This window comes from Acromyrmex echinatior, chromosome 10, assembly GCF_024713525.1.
Source record: "Acromyrmex echinatior isolate Ae372 chromosome 10, ASM2471352v2, whole genome shotgun sequence".
Classification (NCBI taxonomy): domain Eukaryota; kingdom Metazoa; phylum Arthropoda; class Insecta; order Hymenoptera; family Formicidae; genus Acromyrmex; species Acromyrmex echinatior.
Genome location: NC_141861.1, coordinates 1,281,129 through 1,302,368, shown reverse-complemented (window position 1 = coordinate 1,302,368; position 21,240 = coordinate 1,281,129). Strand labels below are relative to the sequence as shown.

General features: G+C 36.2%; 1 protein-coding gene and 1 long non-coding RNA gene across 7 annotated transcripts in view; one reads left to right on the top strand and one right to left on the bottom strand.

The window, feature by feature from the left end:
* LOC105152877 (uncharacterized) overlaps positions 1 to 21,240 on the bottom strand; it is a 157,976-nt gene that overhangs the window by 64,651 nt on the left and 72,085 nt on the right. For all 3 annotated transcript variants that reach the window (XR_015546525.1, XR_015546526.1, XR_847008.2), the window contains one exon: positions 4,663 to 4,801. This is a non-coding gene — a long non-coding RNA (uncharacterized LOC105152877). The remainder of the gene's footprint in view (positions 1 to 4,662; positions 4,802 to 21,240) is intronic.
* Positions 1 to 21,240, top strand: part of zfh2 (Zn finger homeodomain 2) — a 172,995-nt gene that overhangs the window by 124,566 nt on the left and 27,189 nt on the right. For 2 of the 4 annotated variants that reach the window (XM_011067405.2, XM_011067406.2), the window contains exon 6: positions 13,395 to 13,465. The exons of the other annotated variants lie outside the window; for them this stretch is intronic. In XM_011067405.2, coding sequence (XP_011065707.1) covers positions 13,395 to 13,465 — 71 coding nt within the window. The remainder of the gene's footprint in view (positions 1 to 13,394; positions 13,466 to 21,240) is intronic. 4 annotated transcript variants of the gene reach the window in all.

Sequence of the window (21,240 nt, the reverse complement as noted above, 5' to 3'; positions counted from 1 at the left end):
AATTCTAATTTAAATGTAAGTACTTTCCTCTTACTATTTTAACCTATAAATTTAATTTTCTAAACCTTATCTTTTTTACGAGCTGTGTTCTTTAAATTATCACACTGATTGTGAAAAATATTTAGCATTTATAACTATAATTGTACGGTGAAATAATTATGATTTTAGAAGCTCCATTTTTATATAATTATTACTTCATAATGTTAGTAATAATAATTATATTTAAAATTATGCTAAAGAAGTATATAGTTGGTTCAGAAAATTATTATAAATTATAATAATACAATCATTTTTCCTCTCAGTGTGCATTACTTGAAAAGTTAATTTAAAGATCTTCCTAGAAATGAAAATTGATTAGATAAGCATGTATTCATAACAAGGATCTACACGTAACTATGAAAAGAAATTCTATTGCAATTTATGTCGAATTAACGTGTCAATCACGCGGTAAGTAATCACAGCTTGACTCGTGTCAACCTTCGAACTCACTTGACCCAAAACGAAATGAAATCGGTCTTTGACGTAGCCTTGATCTTTCAACGATCTTTTATCCTTGCACTACACTGAGGATCCGCAGATATCGAGGATCGAAATCGTCATTAATTCCACATGATTCCGTATCCACCCCACCAACGGAGCCTCATGCTCCGTTCCGTTCCGGGCACCATGACTTTTACCTCTAATTGCGAGTCACCTCGCCCAGGGACTTTTCGCAAGACAGACCCGTTGCACGCAAAGGTCATCGAGTCGTTTACGAAGGAGCAAATGTTATCCTTTAGGCGCGATAACGGTCGTCATGATGAAGTGGAAATACTTGGCACGTTGTTAATCAGAGAGCCGATGCTGCATGAGAAGAGAGACCGAAATCGATATACAAAGAAATCTCAACTCCCGCGATCGGGCTCCCTTCCTACATAATCATGATTAATGTTGCTTCTTTGCCATACTCAAATTTACTTTATTCGAACGTTATAACGGGAGAGACAGTTACTTTTTAATAAATAATTCTGAATATATCATAATCCAGACATGTGATAGTAATGCTAATAATTGTATAAATTGTTTGTTATTTGATAATTAAATATTCTATTTGATCTCATCAAAATGCCATTCTTGCTGGTACGTTTGTTGAGATAACATTATAGTTATCACTATAAAAATGGTTGTAATCACTATAATTTAACTACTAATGCAACTTACAGTAATTGCAACTTTATAATTAAATTTTCAATTATATTTCCAGTCTCCAATTATAATATTTTTTAAAAATACATCTAGTTACTACTAACATTATAGTAATAATAATAATCATAATTATAGTCATAAACACTAAACATTTTTCTCTCGGTGTAAATCAATCCATATTTATATAACTGCATTGCTTAATTTCAAAGAGTAAACGACGTTCATATTAAAGTATACATTTAGTAAATAACAATAAATAACTAAATTTCAAATTTAATCGGTAAAACGGTATCTTAAGTTAAATTGTTCAATCATTCCATTTTTTTTAGTTAAATTAACAACATATTGAGTAGAAGCAATGGCAACGTATAATAATGATTAAAAGTAACTCAAACTGGATAACATTATGAATTTAACAGTGCACAATTCAATTCACACAAGTATGTAACTCGATCACCCTATATAAAATCTCGTGGCAACATATAGCAATGCCAGGTACCAACGTCTCGCATCCCCAAGTATAACGTATGAACACCACGGGCCCGAGGTAGTATAGGAGTTTAATTGGTGGTAATATGAATCCGCGTAATATAAACCGCCATCAGTCTCTCGCCGGGAGAGTGAACGAGCAAGAGAGGAGAGAGGGACCGACGGGAGGATCGGAGCGGAGGAACACGCGCGGCTCGAAACGGTGTCTCCACCTTCGTAATACCGACGGCTCTTTTTATCACTGTCGCGAGATTTGGCGCTCTTTAAACGCACCGATCGTTGATTACGCCAACGATAATTCACACGGACAGGAACCTTAGCGCGGTTAATCGAGACCTCTTATCAGACGTAAGCGAATGATCCTTTGTTATTGCTAAAGAAAGCAATAAGAGAATCTATGTAACTGTACATGTTTTATTCTTCAAGAAACGTTTAATCATTCCACTTGATAAATCCTTAACTAAATAAACTAAAGTAGTGATTAACGTTATCATTAATTACACGTTAAAGAAAATAAGCCTTATCGAATTAGTAATTATCAAAGGTTAATTATCAAAGAGCCCTCCCAAACGTGCTGTGACGTCACACTGCAACAATGAAATCACAATTATTCAATAAGATATTAATTTATTTTAAAAATGAGCAAAGGAAACAACAATTTTTTCGATGTTTTAATTGTTATGCTTTTACATAAAGGTACAAAACATGTTTTTGTACAAAGGTATAAAATCGAAAAAATTGTTCTTTTATGTGAAAAATGTTCTTTCAAGCTAAAAATGTGAAAAAAAATGATTTAAAAGTGTACATCGTGTTGATGAATCAGGAAAATGGAATTATTTTTGTCGTGAAGATTATTTCGATGTACGTATTGTATAAAATATGTTTTTTATAATCTTTAATTATAACAATTATAAAAATATTAATCATGTTTATGTAAAAATATCCAACATAATCTAAAATGTAAGCTAAAACATTGAATGTCAAATGTAAAGGTATTTTGAGAATTTGTAAAATTATTCTACATCTAAAATTATTTTAAAATTATAATTCATAATTAATAAAAAAACATATTTTCAATGTGTAAATGCCATGTTTTAAATGTTTATAATTTTAAATTAATAGAATTTATTAGAATAAACTTGTTTTTTTAATTTTCAAACATTTATTCTTTTGCAAACGTTATATGAAATTATCAACTGGCAATGAATATTTTTTAGTTAGGTTAACAAAAGTTAAACATTAACTGATAATGTATAAACTGTTCTTTCCTTTTATGTTTAATAATGTATATTAATAATGTATATACGTTAATAATGTATGTTTCAACAACTGATTATCTAATTGTTTTGCTGTTTTGTTGTTATCTATTTGTTGTTGTCTGAGTGTTATCTAATTGTTTTGCTTTAGCTTGTTTGATTACTTTATAAAATTAGAATTGTCACCTAAATTTTCAGTCGTAGATTCAAAATTCATTGTCATCTTATTGTAATAAATTTTTTTGAAGTTGCAACATTAGACTGATCTATGATAGATACATTAATTATAATATTTATTCATGCTACTTAGAATAAAATTGAAAAAAATTACCACTGTAATGATAAAAATATATTTACAAAGTTAGTTTTCCTCGAACTTCTGGAGCATTATATCACTCATTATTAACAATATACTCACAAACCATAAATAATAAAAAACAGTTATTTGTGGTAAATTCGTTGAATCGACTTTAATGAATCCTGGATCCAGTTAGATTGACATTTTATTTTCATATTCTTAGTTTATAGAAATTTTTAAGAAGAGAATTTAAGATTTCGCTTTTTCAGCGTAAGCAGACGATTGCAGACGATTTATTGCAGTGTGACGTCTCGCATTTTGTAGCCAATCAAAATTGTTCTCTCAAATCTCAAATATTAAACTTTAATTTTTTTAGTATCTATCTACTACTAAAAATTACAAATTTTATTACATAAATTTATAATAATATATATTTCCATAATAAACAAAAAAACATGTATTATTTTTTTCATGCAAACTCCCTATTAAAAATCCGATTATCATGTATCTTTTGACAAATTTTAAATCAATGTAGCTGTTCGTTTTTTGAAGCGTGATTTGTACTAAACGTTTGAATAATTTTTTAACGAGTTATTCATATCATTTCGATAAATTTGAGATGCAATGTAGACTAAAACATCTATCTTATACTTATGTTATCGCACAATTTCAACTCAACTTTTGAAAGTTAAATATCGAATTGATAATGTTAATTTGTGTAATACTGCTATTATCGAACTACTACTATGATGAAACGTAATAAATCATTCAACTTGTGGAATTACATCTCTCGGGAAAAAAAAAAAAAAAAAAAAAACAAGATCCTCACAAAGGTATTCAATAGAAACGCAGTACAGAGAGTGGAGGTGCACAAAATCCCGCGGGAAAGCCCGAGAGCGAGAAGTCGTTGACAAAAAAAATTACATTGCTCGCAATTCTGGAGCCGCCGAGAAGAAGGGAAGGGGTGAGGGAGATAGAGAACAAAGTTCGTTGACTTTCCAGGGACGCGACCCCAACGCGATCGGTGGAAGATAAATACCCGAGCGGCGCGGAGGAGGATTCCCGAGCGTTTTCCTCCGGGAACGAATCACCCTGCCATTCCTCAGTCCTCCCTTTCGCGCGCCCTCCCCGAGGACCCCACGCATTTTCTCTAATGTATTCACAAATCTTCGTTCTAACGCGGCGTTATCATTCTCCCAGCAGCCCCGGTCGTCTCGGGTGGTAACGGCGTGTGTGTGTGTGTGTATGTATGTGTATGTATGTGTGTGTACTCTCGCGCATATACGAGCAGCGAATACGCGAGTATGCGAGACTGGCGCGACGGGTGCCTCTTTTTTCCACCCTCCGTCGAGGGGTGGAATTCATTTCGCGGCCCAACGCCCTCGACTCCCACGAACGGCACGACCGCCGTTCGATTGCTTCGATTATCCTTACCTTATTCCTCGAAGCTCATCCCTTCAACCGTTCCCCGACCATTACCAGGAGTTTGCTTCTTTCCCTCGATCTCGTTTCGCGATGTCGAGAAGCATCCTTATACGTACGTCGCGACGACGTATTCTGTGACGTGAACTCGCTGAAAATTCACAAACATCGCTGTATATTATCAAAAATCTCGGATGGAGTTCATCTATGTTAAAGAAGTGGCTGTACTGCAAATCCAAGTATGAAATAAGTGTCTTCATATATATGTATAATTTAATTTTATAGTATAGTATAAAAATAACACTATATTACATGTTTAAATGTAACAATCCCATTTTTATATGCAGTAAAATGTGTTATTTTTATACGAAAAACTAAATCGCACGTATGTGTGTGTAAAGATATTTATTACTTGGATTGTACTGGAACGTCTTGAAATTCAAAGAAAAAAAAAGTAATTGATCGGAATTAAAGACAGTTCGTCAAAAAGTTAATACACTGATTACAATTACCATAATTTAACTATATTTACAGTTATTTAAGCCAACTATATATTTTTTGGCATAGAACTATAAATATAATTTTATTACTAACATTGTGTGTGTGTAACAGTAATAACTATAATAATGAAACTGCTAACTATAATTATTCCATTATGTAATTACAGTTGCAAATCCTTTTCTCTCAGTCTAATGTGAAAATGTTGCGTAATATTCTGTTTCAAATGTAATAAATTGTAAAACAGATATAATTGCTATACTGCGCCTGGATAAACGTAAAACTTGATTATATTCAGAATATAAATATTTTAGATGAAATAAATTTTTTGCACATCTCGTTTTTATTTTGCAAAGAGTAGTTTTCATATCTGCTGAAAAACTTTCTTGAATCTTTAAGCTAAATATACTTCGTCGCAATTTCGCTGCATGTCATATATATTTAACTTAATTAAATTCTTGAATTCAATTAAATATCCATCTTATCTACATCACAGTTGAAGTAGTTATAACATCTCTTGTATTGTTTTGCCTTGCAAAAAAAAAAGAACTATAATAAATGCTAAGCGACCATCCATTTCCATTATAATTTTAAGTCTCGGAACTCGCTCTCGACTTTTCATAAAACTTTACGTCTCCGGTTACGTACGTCGTCGGGGCACGAAGGCGTACGTATTCATAATCGACTTGCCGCGGGTATATGCGGGATATTTCGAGGGTGGAGATAGAAATATATATTCCGACAGGACACCGCACCAGTACCGGGCAAGAGATGGGGGAGTTAAATTCGCGTCGTCATTCCGGAATATGAGATTTCCAGGAGCGCCGCTGATGGGTAACTGGGAGAGGGTCAGGCAGGACACGGGGTCGCGAGCTCATGGGACGTAGGGGAGAGAGGTGGAATTTCAGGGGTGGATAAGGCGGATGGTCGCGCAAGCTACGCTCTTCCGTATGTAAGTCGCATAAGCGAACGAGTGGCGCACATGTGTGCGCAACTACGTATCTACAACGAGAAAAGGAAAGCGACATAAAGAGAGAGAGAGAGAGAGAGAGAGAGAGAGAGAGAGAGAGAGAGAGAGAGAGAGCAGAGGACATTATTGGATTCTGAGCATTCCCGGAGTTATTAAAATTCGAAGCCAGCCGCGAGGAACATAGCGGTGCAGGGGAAGTGAAAGGATCCGGACAGAGTACGAAAAGCCACCCCGTCGTGAAAGAGGGGTAAGACGCTTCCATGAGAATATTAAACTCCCAATACCCGGCTGCCCCTCTTTTAAGAAAGGTCCTCCGTTACCTCGGGCATAACAGCTTGTTCGCCCGCGCGACCGACTAACCACGAAAAAGAGAATAAGAAATGGGGAGATTGCGTCGGAGACGAGACACTTAACAGGGTAGAAAGTTAGCTGGGGATCGGTCGAGATGGATACTCGCAATTCCCGCAAATATGTTGCTTGTTACGGCCACGAGCTTGCGAGTTCGTTAAATTTAATTTACGTTGAACGAAATTAGTAGTCGACGAATTTCTTTTAATTAAAAGTTTTCTGCGATATGATAATCCTACCACTTCGTTCTATCTGTATTTTAAAGCAAGACTTAATAAAATAAAATGCAGCTTTAGTCATGAGTACAAAGCACCCTCAATTTATTGCATTGTAAAAGGCGAAATCCAAAGGAAAACTAACAATACTTAAAAATTTTTATAAAAATAATGATTATTTTTCAATAAAACTGTTTTTTCCATTTATTTTTCGTGAGATATAGAATGTTTACGTCAATTTGTGGAGACGCTTTATACTTTTGATCGTGGCTGCACGATTGACGTCAAATTATATTTTTTAAAAATTAAAATTTTACTATTTAGTTTATTCAATGTTCATCTGAAAAACAATGTTCACCGTGAAAAATTAAGGTACTAACGAAGTCATTTATCAGTTATTATGTCTTATATATATCGTGTAATTTGTTCATAAATCTATCAAAGTTATTATTACATTAACTCGATATATTTATTATTGAAGTAACTATCGCAAATCGATCGCATTAATTTATTAAGACCTTGCAGGCTAAATCCGGCGACGTCTAATGTCCGATTCGCCGTGACCCCGCAGAGCCATTTTCCATTCGCTTTTAACGTAAACGGACTATTATCGAAAAGAGACGATCGATCATCCGAGCCAATAACAAATGTCCCCGTCGAAAGTATAGCTCTCTCGATGTCGCGGAAAGCACAAAAGACGACGGCGAATTTTCAAGAGGGTCTGCCAAAGGGATGTTCAGGGATTCACCTTCGCGAATTCGTACAGGGTGGGGCCAATGTAGATTTCATCCACGGCTATCACGATCGCATGTGAGCAAATATAGAGATCCTCGACGTAATCTGCGTAATCGCCGGATGACGTCGTTCATCGATCATGTCGCGACAATAAACCTAATATGATTTAGCGCGCTGAGCAATATGGCCGGAGACGAGAGTTGACCGTGCTCGAGTCGTGCACGTGATTATCCGGCGGTTCCATTATTTCGAAAACATATTGTACACGTGTGCCATTGTGCGGCAAACGATCGCTGTCAATTGTCATTTATATGCGATACGTTTACCCGGGTCTACGTAGAATCCGTTATAGTCATCCGTTAGTCGCACTTAGCCTTCGTGACGATGCGGCACAATCATACGCACAATCATATATAAATTACCGTTAATAATTATTATTAACAATATACACACATAATATCACGTGCTTTGAACGTTCAATTACATGTATGTTAAATTATTAAGTGTTGAGAAATATAATCGCGTATATAAATACGCGAGAGATTAGTTAAATACATAAAATTATTGGTGTCAACTTGTACGTTTATAACATGGTGAATTCTTATGGAAAAGTTTCTTTTTAGGATATACGTTTCTAACAAAATTCTTTTTTTATAACCTTTCAATAAGTAATTCGTGATGCGAAGCTGATTGCAGCCTCGGGTTATACATATCTTTCATGCAACGCGATGAAATGTCGAATGAATTTTATAAATGGCAAGGATAGGAGAACCCATGATCGACGAACGCGCAAATTTTAAATTATGTGGACTCAGTTGAAAGCTTTGATCCTTTGGAAGTAATTCATGTTATTCTCTGCACCCTCTTTTATATTTTTCAACTCTTATTCATCGAAAACCAATTGATTGATTGCACTGTGCTTATAAAATCAGAATCTGATAAAAATTGGAATGATATAAATAAATAGAGAAAGAAAGAATTAAATATGATAGAAAAAAGAAACATTTTATACATTAATTATTACAGAAAAGAAAAGTATATAATCAAATAATAATAATAATTGTTATTATTCTATGTACATACATATTAAAATTCTTTACAAGAAATTAAAAAGCAAAGAAATGTTTCAATGAAAAAGATTAAGACTAAAAGTAATTAAAGAGAAATTAATTGTCCTCCTATCGCGAAAAAGTGGGAAAATACAATATCTTCGTTAAGCTAATTTCCTCGTGAAAAAAGACTGTGCCTTGCATAAATAAATTTCACCCCACACAAAGCCGAGCATACGTGCAAATAAAACCGCCGGGATTACGGACTGTAAACGGGAAAAACGAAAGGCGGACGAACCCTCGCGCGAGCGTTTGATTTTTGGGCTGGCATTGCTGCCTGTCGGCCCGGAAGAAAAGCCTTTAGAGAGTTTTTCCGCCTGGCAGGACCGACCAAATATTCGTCGTCCTCGAACGAGAGATGGCGAACCTATCCAATCCGATGTTTCATTTCCATGATTGCTATTTTAAATAATTGCATCCTTCTATAACCCATCCTTCCACCCCCTCGCCAATCGGCTTGTACAAAATATGTCGCTGTGAAACCCTTTACCATCCACGCGCCGTCAGGTTCGGATATATAATTCGTGATTTTTAATTAAATGCGTTTGAAAATGTTAGCAAACCATTGCACTTCCAACGATTAATTTATCGAAATCCCGACTGTTGCTTTTTATCGACAATATTTTTACTTTTAAATAGAGAGTACAAAAAGTGTGATATATATATTCCAGGTGTTTACATTATTTACACAGACAGAATTTTTTCTTAGAATTTACCTTGAAAATATGACAGTCGTGGGACAACATTTCGTAGAATTTCAATGTAAATCTCTCTCATTCATTAATAAAACTACAATAAAGGATAAAATAAGTTTGATCAATTTTACTGAAGTACATGATAAAAATCTTTAAAATATTATATCGTACTACAATTATCATATTTTCAGGGTAAATTATAAAAGATACTATTTATCATAATTATCAACTGTTTCAAAACTGATGTGATCATAAAATTCTTTAAACTACTTATAAATTAAAATAAAGAAAAAATATTATTTGCAACGTTTCGTAAATTAGAAGCTGGGTTTTTGCGAGGGGTCTTCCGGATCAGAGTGCGCGACGAGGTCGGCCATTAGACATTTTTTAACAAGCTGTCGCAGGGGGAGAATATCATGTTTCTGTAAAGCCAGGCATCTCTCTCTGGCCTAGCCCTTCGGTCAAACTTCCCCTTGAACTTTAGTCAGCACACCCCTGTAAACGATCGATCGTCTTCGTAACGTCGCCCTTCATTGTTTCCGACACCCCGGTGCCAGCGGCAGGAAAAAATTTACATCACCGTTCATTTTCGTAGTACCCTCTTAGCTCAGGGTAAACTCGGAGCGCGGTGCGATGATACGAAGCAAAGGATAAAACTTCATCAAAAGCGACAGCTGATTCGAAAAGCTCGTTAGCTGTCTTAGAAAATTACCTTGAGATGGTACATGATAAATAATGATAGAAACTTTAATACTTCTAATTTAGTTTAATGGAATAACGATATAAGTAAAATTTATAACTGTCGTTGCGTACTCAGTTGGTAAAGTGTTAAATTTAGCACATTTTGTTCTAAACGATCTAACCAACTTTTTGTATTAATTTAACACAATATAATATGTTGAAAAGTAGCACAAATATTATATAAGAAATTAACACAAAAAATATTGACGCGATTTTTAAGCGACGTGCAAGTATATTTCTTCGCTAACATTGATATTTATGACATGTTAAATTAACACGTGTTTATTAACTCATCTTAGAATTTACGTTTTAAAATACATAAATTTTATATAACTTATTCTCTTATTATTTTAACACTAAGATATGTTAAAAATTCAATATAAAAAAATTTAAGCAAAGATTGACATAAATATCAAACTATGTATACCAAATAAATTTGATTCTTTTCGTGAACAATAAATAGAAACTTCTTGTTTAATAAAGTAGTTGAATTTTACATGGAATGCCTCGTATTTCTCTTCTCGAAATGAAGACAATACGACTCCGAAAACTGGATTCTGAATAGGGCAAGGGACAGTAGGATAAACAGGAAGAAAGGGAACACGGTGAAGTATCGCACACAGTGATGACTGTCATGCGAGACGGCCCTCACGAATCGAAATCGCTCGATGAAGGCGAACCACGGGAAACAACGGCCAGGAGAAAAGAAAAGACGCAAGGAAAGAGGAAAGAGGAAAGAGACAGAAGAGTGTTGTTCTGGAGAGACGGGTTTGTGCAGTAAGGAATCGGGAAGGAGGAAGAGGAAGAGGGACAGAAGCGCTCCGAGCAAGTGCTAAGCCCGATGCCGAGAGTGCCCAGGCTAAGCCCGAAGGCAGAAAGAAAGGTTTTATCTGCTCGCAGTTATTTATCGCTTTCCGTTGTAGCGGTGGCGTCGGGGCACGACCAATCAGAAGTCAGTATCCCCGGGTACCAGTCCGCGCCATCCGCATACATTATCGTGCGGAGCCTCGGCCATTGTCTTTCCACCGTTGTAAATCACATTTTATTCCCTCGCTTACGGTTTCGTTTTATTTATTTGTCGGAGAAACGTATCGCTACCGTACTCGTGGCCAACTCGCGCGCTCTCCTACACGTACACGCGCACGTCAGTGTACGTGTACGAGGACAGACGAGAGCGCGAGCACGCTTGTGTAGGTGGACACACGTGCAAAATCCCAGAGACACGTATTTTACAGCGTGTGTGCGAGAGTGTAGACGAATACGAAGCGGAGAGAGGAAGAGAGAGAGAGAGAGGAAAGAGAGGGGATGGGAGGGGGAGGAGAGAGAAAGAGAGAGAAAGAGAACAATGTGCTCCAAGTTGGCTTCGCCTCTTGACCGCAGAACGTGTGAGAGGAAAGGGGGGACCAGGGGACCGCAACGAACGACTTCGATTTTTATTAAGCACCCAAGCCCGACCAAGTCGTCGACGACTGTTTAACCAAATTCCATCGCTAGATCATCCCACCGCGCTGTGCTCCTGCAAAGATTCGTTCCAACGTTCTTTCCTTTCTTCCTCGCGCACCGCTTTTCTTATAAGAAAACATACGTGAACGTTGTTTACTTTGAAACTAAGCGGTTCGACTATAGAAATGGGTTTAAATATGATTTTTGGTATTTTTTTACCCATGTATTTTGAATTAAAATATTATATTAGCACCTAGAAGATAAAATAGTTATGTTGTTTAAATTAAGAAATTGATTTAATCCTTCGATTGGTTTGATCCTTTAAAGACCGAATTGTTCTGTTTAAAGGAAAAAATAAAATCTGAAAATCCAAATCGGATTATTACCCAAAATTATTAAGTTAAAGTTTAAGTGTTATACTGAAAAAAAGATTAGAAATAATAAAATTATTCCATCTTTATCTCTAAATTTAATTATACAAATAGTATATATGAAACTAGCATGTCTATTTCAACGTATTTCATAATGTAATAAATCGAATAAATAAAATGTTCGATCTAAAACAGAAGCGGCGCGCTATCCATTCAGCGAAAAAAGGATTGATTTAATATCACGCGTCGAACGGACTTTATACGCTCTTCGTGATACGTCTTAATTATACGTTAGGCTGTTGCATGCAGATATTTAACTACAGTGTTGCCATTCCGACGAGGCAACGAGTTTCTCGCTTCGGAGTCGAAGGTCGAAGGGTAAAAATGTCTGCATGAGGAGGAGAACCGACTGCTAGCGATTGGAGGCAGTCATACGAGTTGAACATTCTAACAAATCTAACCAATCTAAGATTTTAGTTATTTGAAACGAACCTAAGATTTCTTTGTCAGCCTATGACATCGTTATTTACAAGCGTTGCGACATTGGAAGCATATATTTACCTTATTATTGCTTGCAACATTTTTTTATATACTTAATATAATATTAATGTACGAAGAATGTTGAAAATGTCACTCGACATTCAACATTCGCATTTGTTTATTTAAATGTAGCAACGCTGCGACGATGACAAGCCAATAATCGGCGCATTGATAGAAAAATGTCACTCAAGAGTAAATGTTGATAAAATTAATATTTTTTAAATAATAAAAAAATCGATCCAAAAGATATATTTTTGTGAAAAAACAATACGTTTGTCTCTATTTACATAACTCTATTAATTGAAAATATATCAAGGAAGGAAAGCGATGGTATGCACATATTCACTGGTCTAATTAAAACGATATTCCAAAAATAAAATGCTCCACTGAAAAGTTGCTAATTTTGAGATGTGTCACTTTATTATCGATGCAGCGATATGTCTTCGTAAATCATTAAAATAAATACAGAAAAATATTGCACTCTCACGAGTAAATCAACAGAATTCAAGTTTCAGACTCCAACTTGCTTTTTCGGAAATATCGTTTTCGGTCAATTTCATTTACAGTTGTAATATGACTTGGAAATATTAATATCACATTTTTTTCGCAGCCTTGCTTGCATCAATCGCTTTCGTATGCAAGGTTTTCAGATGTAGAGATATGAGTCGCGTGTCAGCGTTGCTACCGATTGTAACAATTAATAGTGGTCAAGTAGAGGCCGCTGCCTATGACGGCAATCAGAACGAGGTTGTGAAAGAATTCTACACATAGATGTTGGAGGCGTCGAGGCGGAGAGAGAGTTTGGCCTGTAATGTCGTTTCTTCGGAATAAATAGAAGAAAAAAAAAAGAAATTAGTAGAAAATGCGCAACATTGGTCGCAACAAGACGACATTTCGCGAAGCCTTTCGACCTGCTTCCAAATCCAGGTAGAGTTCCTTGGCAATGCGTGTTTCTGAGATGTCCACCCGCTTCCGGTTCCCTTCCATCTCGTCCCATCCGCGTGTCTCCTATTTCCGTAAAAAAAAAATAACGATGAAAGCCTAGCGTAATGAAATAAAATACCAAATGCTTGTGACAGTTTCAGCGGTGCAAGTAGACCATGCAGGCCAGGCTCTCTCCCAACCTCAGTCGCGTTCTGGCCATCAACAGGTCAGTACGATAAATGTTATTCCAAGTTATTAATGTATCCGAACCGCCCGATAGAGCCACGATGTAACGCGTTTAGACGGTGCAAAATGTGTGACTGAGGTTGACAAATGTAATTTATACTCGAAACATTTTTCGTATAAACATATCGTAAAAATATATCAATCCCGCAAACTACCTATCTTGCACAAAATAAATGGTTTACGGCAGTGACTTTACAAATAGTGCAATAAATTGTACACAGTGAAAACATTTTACATTTATGTTGAAACTGGTCCTTGATAAAAGTTTTATGTTAAATTTTTAACATGTTCACGTATAAATTTAATATGATTTTACTTGTGTTAAAGTGTTAAAATAACTTACAATAAGGGAATGAATGATATAAAAATAATGTATTTTAAAATGTAAATATAACATATCTTAAATTCTAAAATAAATGAATAAAATATATATTAATTTAACATATTATAAATGTTAATTTTTCTTGAAAAGATATGCTTCCACTATTTGCTTACAAACTGTATCAATGTTATATTAATATTATTTTTTTATATAATATTTGTATTACTTTCTAACATTAATTTTGTATTAAATTAAATTCAGCACAAATTTTCCAACTGTGTACTTGTTCGGTAAATAAATTCTGACAAATTAAATTTACTTTCGAAAATCAAAATGATTAAATAATAACTGAATAATTATATCGAATACACGTCTTAATTTTACCGCAATTTTAACTAACGTGTTGCCTACGTGGGTCTATCGGACGTCAGCGTTTCATTGGAGTAATCAGTGATTACGTAATAATAATTTACAAACGTACAAAACGTACTGTGAGTCTCTAACAGAGAGAGAACTTACAATGTGCTTTGATAAATTTCGCGTTACGATGAACGGCATTCGGCACCGTTCGGCGCACCGCGGGGGTTGAAAGAAATTTTTCCACCCACGACGACGTAAATTTGTCTCCCCGCGTGACACTATTTCCTTTTCTCTTGTCATCTTCGAAACAACCTGCGGAGGGCTGCAAGTGGAATGAGTACGAAGAATGGTCATATCCCACGAGAGAAAAGACAGCATGAGGGTGCTTGATTGGTAGAGAAGGTGGATGAGGTGAAACTTTAAATCGCTGTAATTCGTTTTCACGGTCCCCCCTCCCCTCCTCCTCTTCCTGCTAAACCCTCCGCCGAACAGTGGTCTCAGCATCCTGATTACTTTTCCAAAGCCCCTTCGAACCGCACACGAGCGTTCTTGTTTTTTCTCTTCCGTCTTGCCTCAACCACTCTATACACGCGCGCGACTTTTTGTCGCCTGCGAAATTAGCCCTTGAATCAAATCATTTTTTTGTCACGGTAATTCGAAACCGCGAGCTGATGCTTGTTTTAAGTTTCCTCCCGAGTCTTAATCGGTGCATGTGCTACCCCTCGAGTTCTTCGCTTGAACGCGACCCACCCTTCGATGCGAATGAACGCGTTCATTGCTAATTTGCATCCATGCAAGATGTATTATTGTTCCTAGCATGAGTCGTGAAAGCAGCAAAACTTCCGTGGCTGACTAGACATGTTCATCCTCCGAAAAAAAGACATTTGGTAGTAACAAAATTATAAAGGTGATAACAACTGATCAAGTTTTATATGTAGAATTAATGTGTACTATTGAATAAATTATATTATATTATTGTCGCAACTATAAAATGATTATATGCACTGAAAAAAATGTCGAACCAGAAGATTCTGATTCGTCCAGTTTCAAGTAGAATTCCAGATAGTGCAAGTGTTCACTTTTATAGTTGTAATTGCTATTGTTTTTTCTGAGTACATCGTCTTTTTAAATTTAGTAACATTATTATTAAATAATTATTTTGCACATCTAGAAATCACGAATAGTAAAAGAATAGAAAACAAATCATTTTTAAACCAAACATTGGAACTTGTATAGAACTCTCAGAATTAATCTAATTTGTATGTAACTCACTGAGTTCTCTTCCTAGCAGAAGTATTTGCACGAAATAAAGCGAAACATATTTAGCATACTAGATTTCATTGTTACAAAGCACGTTTAAACGATCGTAGCGATGGATAAATGGTCATAGCAAAGCATCACTTGACTATATGGATGAACGTAACCTAAAAAATCGATAGTTATAAATGTACTGCCTTTGTGGATACAGAACTGTATCGTTCGGTTGCTCAATGATTTATATCCCTGCTTATGAACCGCATCGATTTCTCCAGATATACCAACGTTACGCCTATATAATTTTATACATTTGTCGTGCAAATATTCGGTTAGTTTCGTACCATTTCGATCGTTACAGCGTAAGATTTATCGCGAGATACATTTATCTTTCATTTTATTAATATTTTATTATGGATATTCCAACACGTTAAAAATAATTCAGAAATATTTAGATAATCTTGAATAATAGAATACTTTTTGCTAAATACATATTGTCTTTTCTTACATTTGAAATAATAAAATTTACATTTTCGTACCTGCCATGATTTCTGTCTCTTAAAATTTTCTTATATTTTATGATTACACTTTAGAAAATTTCAAAAATAATAGATTTACTATACTTGTATTTCCTGTATATCGTTCTCCATCCAAAAATTCAATGACATTCTACGACCGTGCTGTACCCGGGACGACTATCCGCGAACTCGCATTTCGCACGATATTTCAAATAGTTTCGGCGCTTGACGGGCATCCAATTACACCCGGCATCGTCATTATCGCCCAGTCACGGTATACCATCGCGCTGAAGTAAGTTCTTCGACAAACTGGAAGAACGGGGTGAAAAGTGGGCGGCCGTCGCGCGGGGGATAATGTCAAGGAGAAGGAAAGTCCGATAATGAGACGTCCTCGCTTTGAAGTCCGCGCCAGGGCAATCCGGGCGAATCGAGGCCGAGGAGGGCGAGGAGGCGAAATGCTCGCGCGGCTCATATATAGAGATACGTGAACGAGATGCAGTTATCTTTATCTTCCGGAGGAAGATCCGCGGATCTCTCATCGCGTTGGTACCCTACGATCCGCGAGAGTGACGTATCGACTAAACAATGTGCCATGTTCGAGAAGACACGGTGCCGAGCGTGAAAACGACATCCCGATCGAAATGACTCTCCGCCTCTTCCTCGTCGCCTCGCCCGCCTCGTCCTACGGATGCTCTTCCGTGACTGTTGCGACTCGTTGTCTCGGCTGCGACGTGTAGCGAAATGTCACGACGAGGCACGCCGGCCTCGGGTTCGTCGCCCGCCCTGGGATTAAATCGTCCCGAATAAACGTTTCGAACGGAAAATATTGTTAACACACTCGCAACGAGGAGAAAAGAAATTTAGGCAGGAAAGCGTCGAGAAGCGAATCTCAAGACTTTTTGCTTATATTTCATTGCGTTATTCCCTGTGCCAGACGATGTAGTTTGTCTTATACGGAATGGTTACGAAATTGTAGAAATTTTCTTTTATCATTCACTGTTCTAAAGGCGATTTTCTTACGTAATATCGTTCGTTAATTATTTTTTACTCTTCGACAAATGTTTAAATTTTTTTAATTGTAAGTCGCGCATAAAGGGAACTATAAAATTGAAATAATAAAGTGTCAGGAACATTCCACACGAATAATTAGAGTAAAGAAGTCACGTGAGCAAAATGTAGGATTAAAGAATTAAATTTCATTAGCATCTTGTATCTTAATTCTTTAAACATTTTATTCTATTTATAGCTCTAAAATTATCGATATCTTTATTGATATATACGAACGATACCTTCTTTATGTTTTAACAATTCATAGACACCTTGTCTATAATTTACTATATCCATAATGAATATTCTCGTCTATTGTGTTCGAGGGAATAATTTTCTCGACTACGCCCTCTCTACTTTTTTTACGCAAGGGTTTCTCCAGTTTATTAGAAAGATGAGGATATAAAGGCGTGCAATTCTTTTATTCGTATATTCGGTATATGAGACTCGTTGCACATGATCGTCACGGCAAACGACTACTGCGAACTGTGCGCAAGGTCAGGGGTCATCCCTGACCCTGCCACTTTTCGAACCCTCTTGAAAAAAGTCCGTAATGATCTCTCGTGACATAAAGCTATTTTTTTGTCGCCTCCTACTTGCATCCACCCTACACCCGCAAATGACATGCCCTCGCGATGCAAAGAATAAAGGGGCATATAATCGGAGCGCGTATGTAAAACCACAGGGGAGGAAACTCAACCCTCGATCCTCCACGTGGTGTATCGGTAATAACAACTCTTCAAATACGCACGCGAGTAGTGATCTACACGTCTTTCCTTTTGTCTACAATTACGGGAGAAAAGGATTAATAAGACTATTTACTCGTATCTTTTAAATTTTGAAAAGTGTTTTCGAAGAATTCTCTACACTTTAAATATTGAATACATGGAAGATTGACATTTACAATCCTTTTTATACGTATCTGTAGCAACCGAATTTTTTCACAATAATAATTATTATTATCAAAGTTACACGAATTCAGAGAAAAATTTATCGATATCTATATATTTTTATTCGCTGATAAATATCACGAATCATCGATACTCACAGACTATCGCAAAGCGCTTCTTAAATATTAACCTTTATTATCTCCCTTGCATTTACCATTATATGAATTGCAGAAAAAGCGAGCAGAGTTAGTGGGAGACGCCGATAAAAGTTTTAGTTTTCCAATGATTGATCCGCGTACGTAACATGTCATTCACTGAAATGACGATCGCTCGCTAGAGAAAGAAATAAAGAAATAACGCGAAAAGTTTCCACCGTCATTCAGTTTCCCCCGTTTTCGAGATGACCTGTCATCGACTCAACCTTCGTGGTATAACACTTAGTTCCACTTCGTCATTATTTATAACAAAGTCATAAGTTTATTTCTACGGAGAACACGAATAGGATAAAAAATAATAGATTTAGTAAAAATAAGAAACTTTGACATGTTTTTAAAAAATTTTAATGTTCAATTTTATATCATAATTAATGCCTCGTCTTTATTATATATCACGTAATAAATAATATTATTAACAATTTGTTTTAGATTAACTATAGACATTTTTATCTATATTTTGTAATACTGATAATAATTAATTAAAGTATATATTTTCTATTATATTTTCCTCTCGTATTATTCTATCTGTGAATAAAAATATATTTCAGCAGGGAAACGCACGTACAAAATTTCGATAAAACACCGCGTGTAAAGCAGTCCGTTCAAAGTATGCCGCTTCTACCCCACATGAGATCATCGCCTACCCCTCAGTCCGACTTTTCTCACTACGCTCGCCTATCACGCATGGTTATTAACGTAAAAAAAGGGCGCGCATTAACGCTACCCTCCCGGTTACCACTCCACCTCGGTGCAATAAATATAAAAAACAACCCTCACCCCTGAGATACTCTCTACCATCCTGAAACGTGCCGCGTAAAAAACACGATTCGAAACCGACATATGGAATCCCATTGGGTCAATGGCATTGACGAATCTCCGTTTGGAAAAAAATTGATTTTGAGGTAGTTAATGTTGCGCGACGTCACCTTGCTTTAGCCTTACTACAAAAATCAGTTCCAATATTCCCAGTATTTTGCAGACTTTTTTACTCAAATATATCACTGTCGTATTATATAACGAATAAATTACTGACTATATTATGTGATATTAACTATTCATTTTTTGTCGTCATTTATTATCAAAATACGTACGATAAAAACACTGTTATGAGAATTCGATCAGCGGTGCTTGTTCGCTTTTAAATATATTTACTGCAGATACACCAAATTATTGATAACCTTCTAACTAATTAAAAGCCTATGATTAAAAGCAATAATTTAAAGTCAACGAACGACTTGCAAAGCATAAGTGTAAAATAATGACGGAAAATATCACGTAGTTCCATTCTTCGTACGGTGCGAGGAAAGGGCTCAATAGATGGAAAAATCGCCCTTTCCACGTACTTGTACGTGTTGCCAGAGGCGGTAATAAAAAATAACCAAGATATACAGCGTAGCCAGCCATGCCTTCAGGGGCATAACTCCGCTAATATACCCTACTGAAACCTATTCTTTGCTCCACTCTTTTTGCCTCTCTTCCTTCTCTTGTTCCCCGGTGCCGTCACCGACCCTTAGACCATCTCGCTGTTAACGCGGCTGAGAGGGCGGCCCTTCGCATTAAGATCTACGCGCAAGACGCGATATCCGTAAACTTCCTGCCGCGAGAGATCACTGCGAATTATCTCGTGTACGAAACGCCCACGACTTGTGCAAGACAGATTCGTGTTACAGTTGATTATATTTGATAACGTAACCTTATTTAAAAGGGTTACATTAATTTGGTAATTAAGTAACCCGTCAATCTCTGTTGAAAATATTTTAGCATCATCGCATTTGATTATGTACATACACATTTTGGCATTAGGAGAATCAAACGAATATGTTTAAACAATTAGTTTACTATTAAATCCATATTTCTAAAATATAGATTTAATAATCATAACAATGAATGTTCAGTACAAATGTTAGGTAGGTACAGTGAATGAATTTCTAGATAATTAAGCGAGGAAAAAGAGAACATCCATAGATTCGAGCGGGTAAAATGAACGTTGCGCGTAAAATAAAACTTTTTCGCTTTCGATCAGCAATTTTAGCGTGAGATCTTTGCTTCTGACTTCTCCCAAGCGACGCCGGTATTAATTACGGACGTGTAACTGGAGCGCAGGAAAGAACAGAGATAGCGTCGCCGGTTGAGGGCTGCGGAAAGAAACGGCCGCCGCGGAGTCATAAACGTGAGTTATGTCAGCAGTTAGATAGTTGAATCTCGGTATTCCGTGGCGCGCTTTCGGTCCGTTAATATCTTCATTACTAAATCATCCTCGTCTCTCCCCGAGATTCTTTTCTCCTTGCGCGTATACACAGGCATGCGCGCCTATACACGCTTGCACGCATACACGCGTGTACACGCAGCACGTGTAAGTAGACCAGAAGGCAATTTCTGGATATGGTCCTAAGTACCACCATTTTCATCCGCGGCACATATCTCCTTTATACCACCGCTCGATAAGGTCAATGGCAGAAGTGAACTTATACAGCACAAGTTCTTCGCGAGATTTCGCAATGCGGGTTATATTAACAGCTACAATCCAGTTGACTTCAAGTAAATAACATGTATATTATTATTTCGCGTTTTCAATAATATCTATAAATGTAATATAACATATGGTGTTACGTGGTGTAACAGTTATATTAAGTGACCAATAAATTTTCTCTCTAAAATTTTGTTCTATATCTCCTATTGACGAATAATGAAAGGAAAACGAAAAATGAGATAATCTTCAAAGATTAATTTTACTTCTTCAGGGAGACAGCAAAAAGAACTGTTTATTACACGTCAGGATTATTATGTATTGCCAAAGTTTCATAATTTTTTGAATTTAGAACAAGTTAGAAGTCTCCTTTTGTAAGAATGTATATTTATAACGCTGATATAATTAATTGCGAAATAACTGTGACAGTCGCGGTATTAAAGTTTATAACTCGGTATTAAAATTTGTAACTCGTACTATATATAACTCGTTATACGAAGTAAAAATAATTCAGAAACTTTTCCTCTCTTTCTTCTTCTCTTTTCTCGTGTCTTTTCTCGTAATCTGATTAAACATTAAGTGCAAGACGCGCCTTTTTCTCACCGTTAAGACAAACCGTGCACGTAGTACTTAAGAATTTTGGCGATCTACCTAATCGTGACTCACGTCTCTCTTACCCGAA